Source organism: Carex rostrata, chromosome 4 (assembly GCF_964058835.1).
Source record: "Carex rostrata chromosome 4, lpCarRost1.2, whole genome shotgun sequence".
In the NCBI taxonomy this organism is placed as follows: Eukaryota; Viridiplantae; Streptophyta; class Magnoliopsida; order Poales; family Cyperaceae; genus Carex; species Carex rostrata.
Genome location: NC_135921.1, coordinates 10,666,117 through 10,683,274, shown reverse-complemented (window position 1 = coordinate 10,683,274; position 17,158 = coordinate 10,666,117). Strand labels below are relative to the sequence as shown.

Here is a 17,158-nt window from a genome sequence, read left to right as displayed (position 1 = left end):
TTGTCGATTTTTGTATGATTTTCCAACATGGAAATCATATCGACGAAAGGATCATAAGTACTTAAGGCACAAAAACCAAAAAATAGTTCATACAATAGCCACATCATAACTAAGGCTAAGGACCAAAAATATAACAGGTTAGAGAGTACTAAGCCACTCAACATGGGGCTAAGGCTAACTATATGATAAAAGCAAAAAATGGCATCTGTCATCAGAATCCTCAAGGCGACTCCAGATCCATATCTGCTGCTGGAGGCTCATACACCACCAGTGGCATGGGCATAAACTGACTGATGGGAATGGCATCCTCTATGATAGGAAGCCAGTTACCCACAGCATCCTTGAGTTTCTTCTTCAATCTACCTGTCCAATATAAGCAAAGAGATTTAATTAGCATAATCAGATTTCTAGTAGTTTTTTTGTGAGAGTTATTAAAACACAAATCATTTCTATGTTTCCAAATGGTCCATGTAACAGCACTTAATACAATTAAGAACCCAATTTTATCAGATGAATCAAGCAAACATGCAAAATTGATCAAATCTTCCCAAGTGAGCCATTGATGCATTACATCCTGACTTTTACCTAACCAGAACCAAACCTGTTGTGCTAGGCTACATGTCAAAAAAAGGTGGTCTATTGTTTCCTGTTGAGGACAGAATTGGCACTGTGTATTAAACAGCGACAATTTGCATTACAATTTTTCTTTTCTGTACAGCTCTTAGCCAGTAACAATTGGTTGACTAATACACACACTTCAGTCGGCCACAATTTTTCAATACAAAATTTAATTATATTATGTATTATGAACTTTCATCTTCTTCAACTTAATTATATAACATGACAAGTCATAAGTCTATATGTCATTTTTTTTTAGGTGTAGGCTTTCCTTCTATATGACATTTTTTTATGGGTTATCAATCCTGCGATGTAGACATGCAGTATATACCTACACAGTAGAAAAGGTCCTACAGACCTACACTCTACCAAAATTACTCATGTGTAGGCTGTAGGTTAGGGAATGGAATCCTCTCTCATTTAAACAGCAGCAATTGTACAGCTATGAAGACGTTGAGATTCGTGTTTTATTCCAACAAAAGCTATGTATTAAAAGTATCTCTGTAGGCTCTAGCTAGTTGCCACATAACAGAACAGAGGATATATATATTCAGTCATAAGGTCAAACCTTGTGCATGTGGTTCGTGGTTGAACAAATTAAATTAATTAGAAGATCAACAGAGGTTTCAATTTTTTTAAATTTCATATGAAAATTAATTAACAGGGGTCTGACTTTCCTTTGCTCCTTTTTCTTGGAAAATCCAGCGCTCAATATATACCTAAATATTCCCAATGTAAGGCTGATAAGGGGCCAAAAATATAGCTGTTATTGCTAATGGATGAGTTTCTGATTTGATTCCTAAAAAAACACACGCTTCCAATATAAGTGATTTTGAGGAGGGTTCAAATGTCTTCATTTTATGTGCTTCCACCATGTCTTCATTTTTACAAAGTTAATAGCTCAAAATTTAAATTATAAACGTCAAAATAAAACTGTTAAATGTGATCTATATTATTTTGTCTATGTGCTCAGAAAAAATTATCACATTTTGATTTATTTTTATGTGAATTAATAAGTTGAAAAATCAACATCTCGAAATTATCCACATTAATGCATTCTTAAAAGCTCTTGATGATAACTAAAATAATTAAAGTTGATATGTAATAATTAAAAGCTCTTGATGATAACTAAAATAATTAAAGTTGATATGTAATAATTTTTTAAACATGCATAAATAAAATAATGTAGATCATATTCAACGATTTTATTTTAACTTTTAAGTTTTAAATTTTGAGTTATTAAAGTTTTTAAAAATAGAGGTACGATAGAGGCACAAATCTTAATGCAGATTAAGTTGTTCTATCTGCATCAAGATTTATATGGAAAACTTCAAATTTTTCACATTTCAAGAGAGCACACAAATCTTAATATGGATCAGACGCCTCCGACTCGACATCCATCAGACCGTGCCCTCCACTCCTTATGATATACACACATTAAATGTCAGAAATTACTGGAGAAATCTGAAGTACTTTGTGCATGAAGCTATCACACACTCTTTACACACAGATGACTGCCAAAATCTCCTAAAGTTTTGGCAAATATGTTGATATATATAGTTTTTTTCATATTTATTCGTTGAAGAAGAGGATGACCATGTTAATTGATATAAATTTTCGGTAATAAGCCATAAAAAATGAAAATAATACCAAACTGTGGCCATTTTCGCTTACTTATTTAGTTGTCATTTTAGCATATCATTTGAGAATAACATGAATTACAGATTGTGATGACACTGCAAAGCCTTCTTGTAATTTGTTATTCATCAAATACCAAGCCAAAATGTACTTGAAATGAAGTAGATAAGGAGCAGTAATTGCCATGGATTCTTCACCATTAGATGAAGTCCAAACAATATTTGCAGTAATTAATTAATACATAATAATATTTAATGAACATCTAACAAGGACTATACGGAACTATCAGAAGTACATCCAAATTAGAGCAATTAATTAAACTTTTGAATGGCAGCAGATAAGGCCAGAAATAAAATGAAATAATTAAAAAATCTCACTCGATCCTTTAATTAATACACATGATCACTAACTGATTTTTTTAAATTTATCATGAGTCAATTCCCCATTTGCTGTTACTAACTTTGCTACTACTCTCTCCATTCTCCTTTGCTCCATTTCCTTGCTCATTATTCTTGTTATTCATGTATGAGCTTAATGCTGCAGCCACTGCCACTGTCAGTTTCGGATCCGGTGCAACTGGGGTTGCTCCAAGACTACACTCACCAGCCATCTTATCATCGTCATTACGCCATAATCCATTACTTGAGTTAGTATGGTTCATAAACGGATTACATGCTCCCCAAGGATACTTTACATTTGAACCTAGCATGTTGAATGGTTGATGGTGCAACGCATGCAATGCTTGGTTAGGGTTGCCGCCTATGTCGAACATGCTAGTAGAGGTAGAGGAACTAGCTAAGGTGGAGATATTAGTTGAAGCAAGGGGGTTTTGAGATGCATGGCTCATCATATAAGGGCTTAGGTAAGACATGTTAGAGAGGTTGTTGTCAGAAATGGAGGAGGAAGTTGTACTGGAGAGAAGCATGAAGGTTGCTGCAGCTGAGGTGGTAGAAGCCATTGCTGTCGCACCGACCGGCAATGGGTGGTTGTGTGTGCCTTCATATGTTGTTACAAGGATGGACATGTCCTCAAGACATCTCTGGACCTATTAATGTATGAAGAAGGATATGAAATACGATCAAGATGTAATTACTGATCTAGTTTATACAATTTTCATCAAGTCAACTGTGGTTTACTGGTTTCCTAAAATTTATATATACAACCGATCACAGGCCTCTGCGTTGTTAACGAATTGGGTTTAGCGAACAAAACAGAAACAGTTAATTTACTGGACACACATTTGATTTATCTAATGAAAGCAGTACTATATAGCAATTATTGCCAACAGACTGATCAGGTGCAAGAATTAATCTTTCCTAGCATATATAATTTGTGACTAGCGCCAATGCAATATTCGGAAAAGAATATAAGTTCTTATCAGTAAAATCAAATCTTTCAAGATACCCAGGTTGACAGGGGGAATATGTTGCATAGCCTTTTAATTCTTAATCTAAGGATCAAATGAATTGCAAATTGTAATAATAATAAAACAGTATGGTTTTTTGAGAAAATCAACAGATCGAGGTCATAAAACAGTATGTATATATAACTTATCAGTCGTCCAAGGAAGAGCTAAAACTACAGTACATTAAATGGGAATTTGCAGTGTATATTGTGAACATTAAACTAACTATTAGCAAGTTCAATCAAGAGCTCAATACCTGTTTCCTCACAGGACAACCTGGTGCAACTGTACACCGATAATATGCTCGTGGGCATGGATTTCCTTTTGCAACCTTCTGTCCATACTTTCTCCATTGACAACCATCATTCATCTAAGAACCATGCAGCATTCACAGAATTAAAATTTTAATTCACTAAACTAACAAGATCTTGCATATGCTTTTATCTTAAACATATATGGAACTTACAGTTGGGCCTTGGCACCGAACTCGAACCGAAACCCTAGTTTTCCGGTTTGCAGGATTTATGCTTTGGCTCGTTATGCCGGCCAACTCGTTTGTGTGGATTTTGCTGCTCTCCAGTAGAGAATACCCTCCTCCGGGTCCTGCGATGTTATCCCGATCGCCCGATTCTTGATCTCTATCGGGTGTGTCTGCATATGATTGCAAGCTCAAGGACAACCCCAATTCCTTGTTTTCATCATCTGAGTCAATTATCATCGATGAAGACGATTGCTTAGTAAGCTCTTTGTCACTGTTCTCTCGAGCTCGTTTTGCTTCCCGGTGTCCGTCCCCGCCAAGAGTTAGGAATAATTGTGGCTCCTGAAAAATCAAATTTAAGTATTCATGTTCGCGGTTTTAGTAGTTATAAGAGAAATATACCAGCTTGAGATTAGAGAAAGCTAGAGAGAGAAACCTTCGGTTGCTCGTCTTGGTGTTTTATTTCAGCTAGCTTCTTATGTAGTTCATGGTAATCTTTTAGTGTTTGATCGATGACCTCCTTTAGTTTCTTGTTTTCTTCCTTCAACCGATCCATCTCCGCATGCACCATACTCAGCTAGACGTAATAAAACATGGCTAATATTTTTAATTTGAATCAAGGTAAAAGGAAAAAAAAATCATGTAATAAATTAAACTTTATATAATTAGAATCAAAGTTAGATAAATAAGAACAACACAATAACACGTCAAAATTAAGACCTTCAATTCCCAAATTTAGAAAAAAACATATTGTTCAACTTCTAATTACTGAACATATACTGGCACCACAAAGAAAGAAATACGAGGAAGAAAATAACAAAATCATAGAATATATAGTTTTCGGCCTCGAAAAATAGATTACCTCATGGGAGACTATACTGTCAGGTGGATGCGATTTAGTCTCTCGACGCTCTTGTTCGACTTCTTTCACGACATCTTTATCAAGTCCATTAGCTGATTGTTGATTTTCACATGTTTCAGCTACCTTGGCCGGCGTTTCTTTCCCGGATTCCGGTTCAACCGCTTTCTGCTCAAGTGCTTCCTCAGTCTCCTCACTGTCATTATCGGTATCCTTCTCCCCCTCTATGTTCATAGAAAGATCTATTTGCATTGAACCCTCACCCTTGTTCTTCTTCAATGACATCCTTTTCTCTCTCTTTCTCTTTCTCTTTCTATTTTTCTCTCTCTCTCAACCCTTTTGGGTGTTAATGCAGCTCCCAAGGCAGCTAAGTCAATGTCCTGGCGTCTAAAGACGTATTACAGGGGTAATAAGAAGAGAAGACTCTGCTCTCTCTTCTCTCTATCTTAAACTCATCATAAAATATTAGTTTGAACTTTGATGGAAGATTAGCAAGGTTTAGATAGAGTTCACCTCATCTCCAATTCTTAACTAATGGACATATCCATTACTCTTACTCTGATAAGTAATAACAGGTTCTCATAAGTCATAATATTTTTCTACTGGAGAGGAGAAAATTTAAAATGGAGAGTGGATATAAAGAAAAGAGAAGCACGGATCTGACAGGGATACCGAAGTCAAGTGGGGAAGAGGTCATGTGATAAGAGAGCGCTTCCATCGCTGTGGGTATTACTATATATTACTATTAATTATTCTTTTATGATAGGTACAATTAAATAAGGAATTTTTTTGAGGGGTCGTTGGTGGGAGATGCAAAGGGTCAACCCGTTGGAATTTTAGAGCTGACGTTCTATCCTCCATCGAACAGTAAAATTAAAAACAACACGGAACATGTACACCTACAATTCATCTGGGTCCCACCAAATACCATTCAATTAATCAGGTTTAACAGAAACAAAAACAGTATACAAAGGGTAGCAAAGAAAAAGAGGGCATGGTTGGTAAGAAATTTTTTCCAATTGTTTTGTCCTATTACATTTTTTTTTTTTTTTTTTTTTGGGAAGAGGTAACAGCATAATTAATGTCCTCAATTACTTATATGTGAACTTATATTTAGTTCTTAAAATAAAATTAAAAAAAACACAAATACTTTTACTTATATATAAGGCTTATCAAAGGTACTTTATTAATTTATTCTTGAAAGAATATAGTTCTAGATTGTTTTAGAAGAAATTAGTCCTAGTAAAATGCTTTCACCTTTTGACTTCCGTCATAAGTGAACAAGTACTACAGAATTCCTGATGCACGTTTTAAAGTTGAATTTCATGCAACTTAATTTTATCTGAGGTGGCTACTTACAAGTTACAAGTTACAAGGTAGGTGAATTTAAAATGGGTTATTTACCAGCTGAATCCATGGTTCTGATAACCGGCCTAATTAAACCATAAACCTCTTTTGATAAGGAGTATTGGCAAATTTATTTTTCTTTTCAAGAAATTAATTTGTTACTTCAAAAAAAAAAAAAAAAATCTTACATTGTTGATGTGTGTCACGGTACGATACGCATATATGTATGAAATTTTAGTTTTTTTTTTTCTATTAGTACAAATAATTAAGGTTTTTATCATAGCTTATACGTAATTTGTTATATCCATAAAAAAAATTAAATTATATAATAATATTTCAAATAAATAGGAAGCGCATGAATACATACCATTTTAAAAACAATCTGTACATAACTTCATTGTATATGGTAATTACAATATAATCATTCTTATTCTCGTTGAAAAAAAAATACAAGCTACTAATTAAACAAAATTATTTAAGATGCTGCATAAAACAATATACTCCTAATTTAAAATATTACCCAATGAAATAAATAATTAAAAAATATCATATACAATTTGTATCAAGTAACTCATAGTGAAACAGGAACAAATAGTTCTAGATTTTATAAATATTTTAACTCGAGGAATTAATTTTGTTTTATCACTCGTGATAATTAAGTTTAAGGAACAAATTTCTTATATAATTATTCACTTTCTTCTTTTATCGGAGTTTGACTACTATGATATCGATGTTATTTCAGCCGTAGTGATATTGATTTTAAAATTCATCAAACATTCTTCAATCAACAAATTCAAACTTTTCAAACTGATATATCTTATAAGTGATACATTTAATGCAAAATTTATAAATTTTCAAATTTATTTTGTATGAAATCAAGTGGTACATATAGGGGTGCAAACGGATCGGATACGGATCGGATAGTGCTCAACCCATATCCGTATCCATATTTTTTTTTCGGATACGGATACGGATCGGATAGTAACCGGATACGGATACGGATCGGATAGTAACCGGATACGGATCGGATATTAAACGGATACATATACGGATAGGATATTTTCGGATACGAATACAGATACGGATATAATTCGGATTTCTAATTCAAAATATATATCTAATTAACTTGTTACACCATTACAAAATATATATCTTATTAACTAAAATTCACCAACATAACTATACAATACAAAAGATAAATAGACACAAATTTTTTTTCTCAAATCTTAACATATCCGGATGGAATATGCTAGCATGCTATGCATAGCATAGAACCCCTCCATGCAACGGCTCGGATTTCGAGTTTTCAAAATCCTAATGGTTGATCCGAACCGTTCATCTTGTTCTCCATATTAATATGTGTTTGGAGACCAAATTTTACATTTTTTGGAAATTTTTTACTATTTCTTTAGATTTATTGAAAATTGCTGTTTTTTTATGGTCCAGATTTGCTGAAAACAGCAATTTTCAATAAATCTAAAGAAATAGTAAAAAAATTCCAAAAAATGTAAAATTTGGTCTTCAAACACATATTAATATGGAGAACAAGATGAACGGTTCGGATCGACAATTAGGATTTTGAAAACTCGAAATCCAAGCTGTTGCATGGAGGGGTTCTATGCTATAAATATCATGCTAGCATATTCCTATCCGGATATCCGAAAAATTAAAATATCCGGATCCGGATAATTATCTGTATCCGTATCCGATTCCGAAACTGTGAACCCCTGATTTTACTGTTTGGAAAGCCACCGTTGGATCAGCGATTTTCAAAGTGGCTTAATAAATAGCAAAAAAATTCCAAAAAATGTAAAATTTGGTCTCCAAGCAGATATTAATATGGAGAACAAGATGAACGGTTCGGATCGACTGTTTGGATTTTAAAAAATCGAAAATGAGGTGGCAGCACTTCGGGCCAAGTGCTTATGGAAGCACATTAGCCTATCTCTATATATATATATATAGAGAGAGAGAGAGGTTGAACAGTAAGAAACAGTAAAAATTTATGGACCGCCGGATCAGTAATTTTCAAAGTGGCTTAATAAATAATTAAATAGTAAAAAAAATTCAAAAAATATAAAATTTGGTCTCCAAGTACATTTCAATATGGAGATTGTGTTGAACGGTTCGGATCGGTTGTTTGGATTTTTAAAATAGAAATATAGTGTCATGGAGTAAAAACTTGTTTTACTCCATGGCTCATTTTAGCCCATCTCTCTCTCTCTCTCTCTCTCTTTATATATATATATATATAGAGAGAGAGAGATATTGGCTAATATCAAAGTGGTAGTTCCTGAGCTTTGGTACTACCAATTTGTTTTTCAATTTTCAAAGTTCAAAACATCGATCCGAACCGTTCAAGTCAATCTCTATATTAAAATATGCTTGGAGACCAAATTTGATATTTTTCCGAATTTTTTTACTATTTATTAAGCCACTTTGAAAATCACTAATCCAATGGTAGCTTAACAAAACAGTAAAATCAGAAGCCACCGTTGGATCAGCGATTTTCAAAGTGGCTTAATAAATAGTAAAAAGAATTCAGAAAAATATCAAATTTGGTCTCCAAGCATATTTTAATATAGAGATCAACTTGAACGGTTCGGATCGACATTTTGAACTTTGAAAATTGAAAAACAAATTGGTAGCATCAAAGCTCAGGAACTACCACTTTGATCTTAGCCAACCTCTATATATATATATATATATATGAAAATGCTAATATGCTACGCGTAGCATGGAGGGCATCTGTGCAACGGCTCAATATTTGAGTTTTTTAAATTATAACAATCGATCTGAATTGTTCAACATGATCTCCATTTGAATATGTACTTGCAAACCAAATTTTACATTTTAAAAAAAAAATTACTATTTTTTAGATAGGTCAAAAATCATTTGATCTGAAAATTATGTACCATTCAGATTAAGACCGTTCTATGCCGTAACCGTGCCGCACTATTTGATTAAGACCTAACGGTCGTAATTACACGTGACTCACGTGATTACGTGCCGTATTGTGATCAAATCTTTCGCGTGACGTGTTGTGCCAAATTTTCAAAAGCTGATCACGGCACACGAATGGTCACGGCATGCGGCACGCAAGTCACGATACGGAACAGTCACACGTGTCATGCCGTAACCGTGCCATAACATGACGGAGCTGGCTCCGCCGTGCCATTTTTCCCACTCTACATATACTTATGGAAGTAGAGTAGCCAACCCCCTCCCTCTCTCTCTATATATATATAGAGAGAGAGAATGCTTCCACAAACATATGAGGACATATACTTATAAGTCATTTTTGTGTTTTTAATATCAAAATGGTCGATCTGAAGCACTCAATATGTTCTCCATACTAGCTAGAATGTGCTTGGAGACTAAATTTTACAATTTTTTGATTTTTTTTTTTACTATTTTTTTCAGAATTTTTCAAAACAATCATAAAAATATGTTTTGTTGATCACCCTCTAAGTTGTGTTATCCCCTAATAATAATGTCTTATTTTATATATTATGTACGTACGTACTAGCTAGTTACTATTGATGTTTGGTAATTTCATTTTATTTAGGATGTCATGTAATGCCATTGTCAAGATATATACAAGGAGTAGATGATATTTACCAAATATGCTAACCAATTTTGTCCTAGCGATTCATTAACTTAAATTTTGAAGTTGACCTTAGGAAGTGCGAATTCGTATCCTCTGCATTAACTTAAATTTTGAGTTAGATCTGGACCGTCTGATTTAAATCCATCGGAGACCGGATTAGTCTGACGGATTCAGGAAGTGTTGGAGGGGTCTAGTTAATTTGGTGTATGGTTTATTTCCAATTAATATGAGAATATCAGTACCAATTATATTCGTCAACTGCTGTATCAACTCTCAAGATTAATTACAGGTAGCTGGACCGGTACGAGCATTTCAGAATTCTAGCGTGCAGTTCGTATTACAGGAGTTTACAGGAAGTCTGGCATGGTATACTGGTTTCCTCGCCATGTCTAATTTTTAGGATAACTATAATTGTCATGTTCATGAAAAACTTCTAAATATATTTTTTTTTATCAAGGCAAAAAAAAAAGTTTATTTCTCCAATAATTAAATATAAAAAAAATATTGTTTCTTATTTTGCCTTTCTTTCATCCAATAACTTTTATTTGATTAATTAGAATGACCCAGTTTTAAAATTTTAATTTAATTTAAACTTTTAAATTACTTTTTTTTTAATAATACAAATTCAAATATATTGCTAAACTTGTACATTAGCATCCAACATTTGATTGATTATAATGCAAAAAATATTAATTGTAGTTGAACAATCAGAACGTGCTCATTTTAATAGTAGGACAAATTAGTCCTTTCATCTTAAAATGAAATACTAATAATAAAATGAAATAAAAATTCAAAATTAGCTTATAGAAAAAGAAAATGAGAAATTAAGGTTATATTGTTTAGTGGGGAAATAAGCAATTTTGAAGTTTTGATGGGAAGATTGGATATTGAGTAGTTTTTTATGGACATGACAATAATTTTCCTAATTTAAAATGGAGAACTAAGAAATTTAAGTATTTTTTTTCAGACACGGAAATTTTGAACCCACAACTTTTAATTCAAAACTAGCACAATGCATTAACTTTTGAGAATCAATCGTTGGTCTAGTGACAAACGCAATACTCTTTGTGTGGAAGGTCGTAGGTTTGAAATTAAAAAAAAAAAAAATCCTTTGTGGATATTATATAGTTGAGTAGCTTGAGTTCGCATCATCTGTATTAACTCAAAAAAGAATCTTTTGAGTTAATACATCTCGACCGTCTAATTGTAAACGGAGCTCATCCAGTCCTCGCCTATAACTTATGGGGGTCTTTAATATTAGTACGGATCTAATCCGCATGAATTTTAAAGCTTATCAAACGGTCCAGATACATTAACTCAAAAGATTTCTTTTTGAGTTAATGCAGAGGATACGAATTAGGGTAGCTTGACCTCCAACCTTTACTAAAAAAAAAAAATTATATATTACATATGATTCTTAACAAGTATGTACTACGCCCAAGGGCTTTTCATCAAAAAAAAAAAAACAAGTATGTACTTTTAGATGTGATACAGAATATGGAAGGTTTAATCTAAGGAACCTCTACTAGACATGGCGAGGCACCGGTACCATTAATTCCAGACTTCCTAGAGGCCGATTTTTTTATTTATATCCAAAAAATAAATTAAATTTAAAAAACTAACCGAACCGGTCATCAATTTTGAAAACTACCCAAACCGGTTAACGGTTAACCGGACCAAATTTAATAGTCCGGTTAACCATTAACCGGAAATTTGATTTGAGTCCGGTTAATGGTTAACCGGATTTGTGCATTTTCCTTTCTTTTTTTTTCTTTTTTTTTTGAACACAGAAGTTTTTTATTTTTTGTATTAAAATATTAGAAATGTTGAATATATTTCTTTGAAAATAGATGGAATACAATATAATTTGTTTTATTAGAAAGACTGCAACAAATAATCGGGATCAATATTTTTCAGATCAAATTTTTCGCGGCTGTAAGAAAAATTAATATATTTATTTATGTGTTATTGGAAAAAAATAAAAATGCTTAAATTCCGAGTTATTGATCCCGGTTCAAAAGTCAGTTCTAAGTAATCTAGAAAATATTATGATCTTTCTAATACATTTAATTTATTAAAAGTTGTGTCTATTTTGAGAATTATTTTTGAATAACAATCATTAAATAAATTAAAGTTTTTATTTTTTTTTCAAAATAGATACAACTTTTAATAAATTAAATCTATTAGAAAGATCATAATATTTTCTAGATTACTTAGAAGTAACTTTTGAACCGGGATCAATAACTCGGAATCTAAGCATTTTTATTTTTTTTCAATAATACATATATAAATATATTAATTTTTCTTACAGACGCGAAAAATCCGATCTGAAAAATATTGATCCGGGTTATTTGTTGCAGTCTTTCTAATAAATCAAATTATATTGTATTTCATCTATTTTCAAAGAAATATATTCAACATTTCTAATATTTTAATACAAAAAATAAAAAAAATAAAAAATTTCAGTTTTCAAAAAAAAAGAAAAAAAAGCGTTGTGCCGAGTTTTCAATTCGGCCCAAAGAAAAAATATTTGATATGTATATGTTAACGGTGCACCGGTTTTGTTTTTTTTTTTTTAAACAGAATTTTTTTTATTTTGTTATTTTTTGTATTAAAATATTAGAAATGTTGAATATATTTCTTTGAAAATAGATGAAATACAATATAATTTGATTTATTAGAAAGACTGCAACAAATAACCCGGATCAATATTTTTCAGATCGGATTTTTCGCGGCTGTAAGAAAAATTAATATATTTATTTATGTATTATTGAAAAAAAATAAAAATGTTTAGATTCCGAGTTATTGATCCCGGTTCAAAAGTCACTTCTAAGTAATCTAGAAAATATTATGATCTTTCTAATAGATTTAATTTATTAAAAGTTGTATCTATTTTGAAAAAAAAATAAAAACTTTAATTTATTTAATTATTGTTATTCAAAAATAATTCTCAAAATAGATACAACTTTTAATAAATTAAATGTACTAGAAAGATCATAATATTTTCTAGATTGCCTAGAAGTGACTTTTGAACCGGGATCAATAACTCGGAATCTAAGCATTTTTATTTTTTTCCAATAACACATAAATAAATATATTAATTTTTCTTACAGCCGCGAAAAATCCGATCTGAAAAATATTGATCCATGTTATTTGTTGCAGTCTTTCTAATAAAATAAATTATATTGTATTCCATCTATTTTAAAAAAAAAATATTCAACATTTCTAATATTTTAATACAAAAAAAAAAAAAAATTTCTGTTTAAAAAAAAAAGAAAAGGAAAATGCACAAATCCGGTTAACCATTAACCGGACTCAAATCAAATTTCCGGTTAATAGTTAACCAGACTATTTCAAAGGGTCCGGTTAACCGTTAACCGGAAATTTGGTCCGGTTAACCGTTAACCGGTTTGGATAGTTTTCAAAATTGATGACCGGTTCGGTTAGTTTTTTAAATTTAATTTATTTTTTGGATATAAATAAAAAAATCGGTCCTAGAGGCTTAGTATCTGATTACATGGGGCCAAGTCGTTATGGTTAAAATCTGATACCAGCATTAACAGTTTTATTTATTTATTTATTTATTTATTTATTATTATTATTATTATTATTATTATTATTATTATTATTTTACTTTTTGTTAATTGGGACAGACATATGTAACTTCAAGTAGTTGTTTTATTTTATTTTTTAATTTTGTTTACTATGCTTTAATTCCTGAGCCCTAAAATTGCAATACTATTCAGGATGTTCTGATATTATGCTTCCTATATATACAATGAAAGTTTAGGCTTTCTCACTTTTTTTCACACAAAATAATGAAGTTATTTGGCTGTTATTTTTATTGGAAATTTATCAAAATCTTGAATTCGACAGCTAGCTAGATTTATGTTATGTATCTATAGATCCAATAGTTGATCAGCACAACCAATTTTAATTTGCTAAATTGAAAGACATGGATAAGATAGTAAGACTAATCCTTAATTTTAGCCCAATCAAAATTCATCTTCTAGAAATTACAATCTTCAAGTATAATTTGATATTATATATGTAAATAAAAATTGGCTAATTAATTAAGATCTGATGGACCACTGCATGTATTTGACTAGATATAATATAATTATTTCTGACGATTTCCTTTCTTTATTGTTCTATCTATACCTATATGGGTAACGCGTTGCCTTTATAAAAACAGTTATATATCAATGTGTGTGTGTATATATATATAATCTAGCCAGTTTGCAACAACTAATTATCGTACTGGCTATCCAGTCAAACTTCTTTTACATTTAATTTTTTCTTAGCAAATCATATAGGACATTCATATTGTTCAAAATTTACATTGAAATGAAAATATATATATACTAGTATCATTCCCGTACGTTGCAACGGAATATATTATAAGAGAAAAAAAATTTATACAAAATAACATATTTTCATGAAAAATAGACTAATAAAAAATAATTATTTAACAATAAAATATTATGATAACGTATTCTCATACAAATAAAAGATGCAAGAGATGCATGTAGATATCTGAAGAGGAAAAACAAGTAAACAAAGAAAAAAATCGTTAAAAGCCAGATAACTTGTTATCAAATATTCTAATATGTATAAAAACAAAATTGATAATATTTATAGATTTTTCACGGCAATAGCTATAGAAACATAGAACAGAAATAAGGAATGAAAGAAATAAGGAAACATAATTATATCGCTAAATTGGAGAGGAAGAAATAAGGAAATATATTATATTGCTAAATTTCAGAGTTTATTTAATTTTAATTGTAATGCATCATGTGGCGGTACGTGTGGTGAGTATATTTTTAGTTAAATTTAGACTTTTACACATTATTCAGATGCATTTAATCAAAAAAGACAGATTATGTAATTGAATGGCTGAGATTAAATCTGAAATTTCAACTTTCAATCGTAGCCGTTGGGGGATTGGACACCCAACGTGCTTAATAATAGAATGGAGATAGAGGAGGGTTCCAATACCTCATATTTTATATCTTCATTTTCTTCATATTCAAAGTTCAAATTGTCGATCCGAACCGTTCAACATGATATCCATACTAAAAATATGGTTAGGGATGAAATTTTATATTTTTTGGAATTTTGTTGCTATTTTTTAAGATTGGTAGAAAATCACTGTTTTTTGAACGGTTCAAAAACAGTGATTTTGTATCTATCTTAAAAAATAGCAAAAAAATTCCAAAAAATATAAAATTTCATCTTCATGCATATTTTAGTATAAATATTTTGTTGAACGGTTCAGATCGACAATTTGGGCTTTGAAAACGAAAATATAAAATATGAGATATGAAAAAATGAGGCATTGGAACCCTCCTCATATATATATATATATATATGTAATTTAAACAAACTGTATTGAAGAAGAAAACAAATTAAACAGACCATATCAATAAGAGATAAAAAAGATGAAGAGTCAACTAGGCAATGAGAGAATTACAGTTAAATAGTTTAAATAGGCAGTAATGATTGAGGTCAACTGATCTGTTATTGGTTCTGTGAGGATGCTCAGCTGTCCCATGCCCCTTCTCTCAGAGAGAGAGAGAGAGAGAATTGAATATAGAAATTTAGAAAAAATATACATTTGGGAGAGAAGAATTAGAAGCATTCACTGATCAGGATCTCTCCACCTCTAACTTCTTATTGGGATTTTTATTAGTCAACGAAGAGATTTGACTCTCTATCTTCTTCAGATCCTGGATATTCTGTGGCATCAACAGAATGCGTAGTAATGTAACGAGTTGCATGGCCAAGTATAGGGGTGTTCAAACGGTTCGGTTTATTTGGTTTTGAACCGAACCGGAAAGATTCGGTTTAAATGGTTCGGTTGTTCGGTTAAATTGGTTCGGTTCGGTTGATTTTGTGACTTAGTTCGGTTTAAATGGTTCGGTTCGGTTTTGATTTCTCAAAACCGATTAAACCGAACCGACCGATTTTATTGATAGATCGAGACTCAAGTGTTATTTTGGTTCATTAATCGTTATCAAATACTGACTAATTTGATCGGTGTCTTCACTTTCCTTCCTTCACGCCTGCTTAGTACGCACGCGGCGCGGCACGGCACGCCTAAACCTAGACTATCCACTCCACTCCAGTACGCTATACGCACCCTCTGAATCTGATGTCTAATCGCCGAACTACTCCCGTCAAATCGCCGAACCACCTCTCTGGCCTCTGCACGATGTTGCCGTTGCTCTTAACAAAACACAAGGGCCATCTTTCCGTAACTCTCTCTCTCTCTCTTTCTCAAACCCTGTTTCACTCTTTTCCTCAATTAATCCTTCGAACCCTGATTCCCAATTTAACCTACACTTCTCTCTTTTCTCAAATTGGACAAAACCTAAACTCTCAAATCTCAAATACGACTTTATTTGGAGCAGATATCAGGTAAATTAGACATTCATTTTTATTTATTTGTATTCAAATTAGATGAATGCATATTTTTTTTACAAAAATTGTTTAGATATCTATTCATAATAGCTCCATACATTTTATCAGGCATTTTTTGTACATTTTTTGCCAGTGCTTTTCAAATTGATTATTTTTTTCAGAATCACTACAGTATGTTGTATATCTGAATTATATCTCATTCTATGATATTGCAGAATTTTCAAAAGTAGGATTGGAGAGTGCATGTGCAGCTCCATCTAATACTTAGCAAAGGTGGATTTGTGAGATATAGCTATCAGAGTCTAACTTCCGGGTAAGGCAAAAGTACCTCAGATTTATAGTATTCTGACTTTTGTGTTTGTTAGAATCCTTGTGCTAATTCCAGTCTTGTTGTATATCTGAATATCAAATTGTGCCTTTTTTGTTTGTGAATCTAAAGCTTCATCATCAGTTATTCAGTGGTATCATTAGTTGTTCAAACAATTCCATCATCAGTTGCTTTAATTAGCTAGAAATAATGGTACAGTACCACTGGTACCAGTCTAGCTTAAGACCTCCCAACAGCTAGAATCTTGATACAACTAATTGTAAACTTTTATTGTTTAATGCAGGTAGCTTAGATGGATGTAGTTTGTTTAAGGGAGCTTTGACACCGCTGATACAACCCTCTCATAGAATTATTTTTGTACCATTTATGCTAATTTTGAATGTTAGATGTTCTCATTTTTTTTGGACTTAAAATGAAGAACAAAATTTTGGTTTAGAACTTCGGATATA

The 17,158-nt window shown here is 31.7% G+C and overlaps 1 protein-coding gene across 1 annotated transcript; it reads right to left on the bottom strand.

Moving 5' to 3' along the window:
• Positions 1–2,413: 2,413 nt before the first annotated feature.
• On the bottom strand, positions 2,414–5,394 carry LOC144552549 (uncharacterized). Its single transcript, XM_078300512.1, has 5 exons — positions 5,002–5,394; positions 4,576–4,716; positions 4,128–4,481; positions 3,918–4,031; positions 2,414–3,301 (listed from the first exon to the last, which is right to left on the bottom strand). The coding sequence occupies exons 1-5, from the start codon at positions 5,281–5,283 to the stop codon at positions 2,684–2,686; spliced, it is 1,509 nt and encodes a 502-aa protein (XP_078156638.1). The 5' UTR covers positions 5,284–5,394; the 3' UTR covers positions 2,414–2,683.
• Between the last annotated feature and the right edge of the window lie 11,764 nt (positions 5,395–17,158).

Coding starts and splice junctions, on each gene's coding strand:
- LOC144552549 (XM_078300512.1), bottom strand. CDS start 5,283: ATGTCATTGAAGAAGAACAAGGGTGAGGGTTCAATGCAAATAGATCTT. Junction 4,717..5,001: donor ACAGTATAGTCTCCCATGAG/GTAATCTATTTT, acceptor TATTACGTCTAG/CTGAGTATGGTGCATGCGGA. Junction 4,032..4,127: donor TTCGGTGCCAAGGCCCAACT/GTAAGTTCCATA, acceptor CATGGTTCTTAG/ATGAATGATGGTTGTCAATG.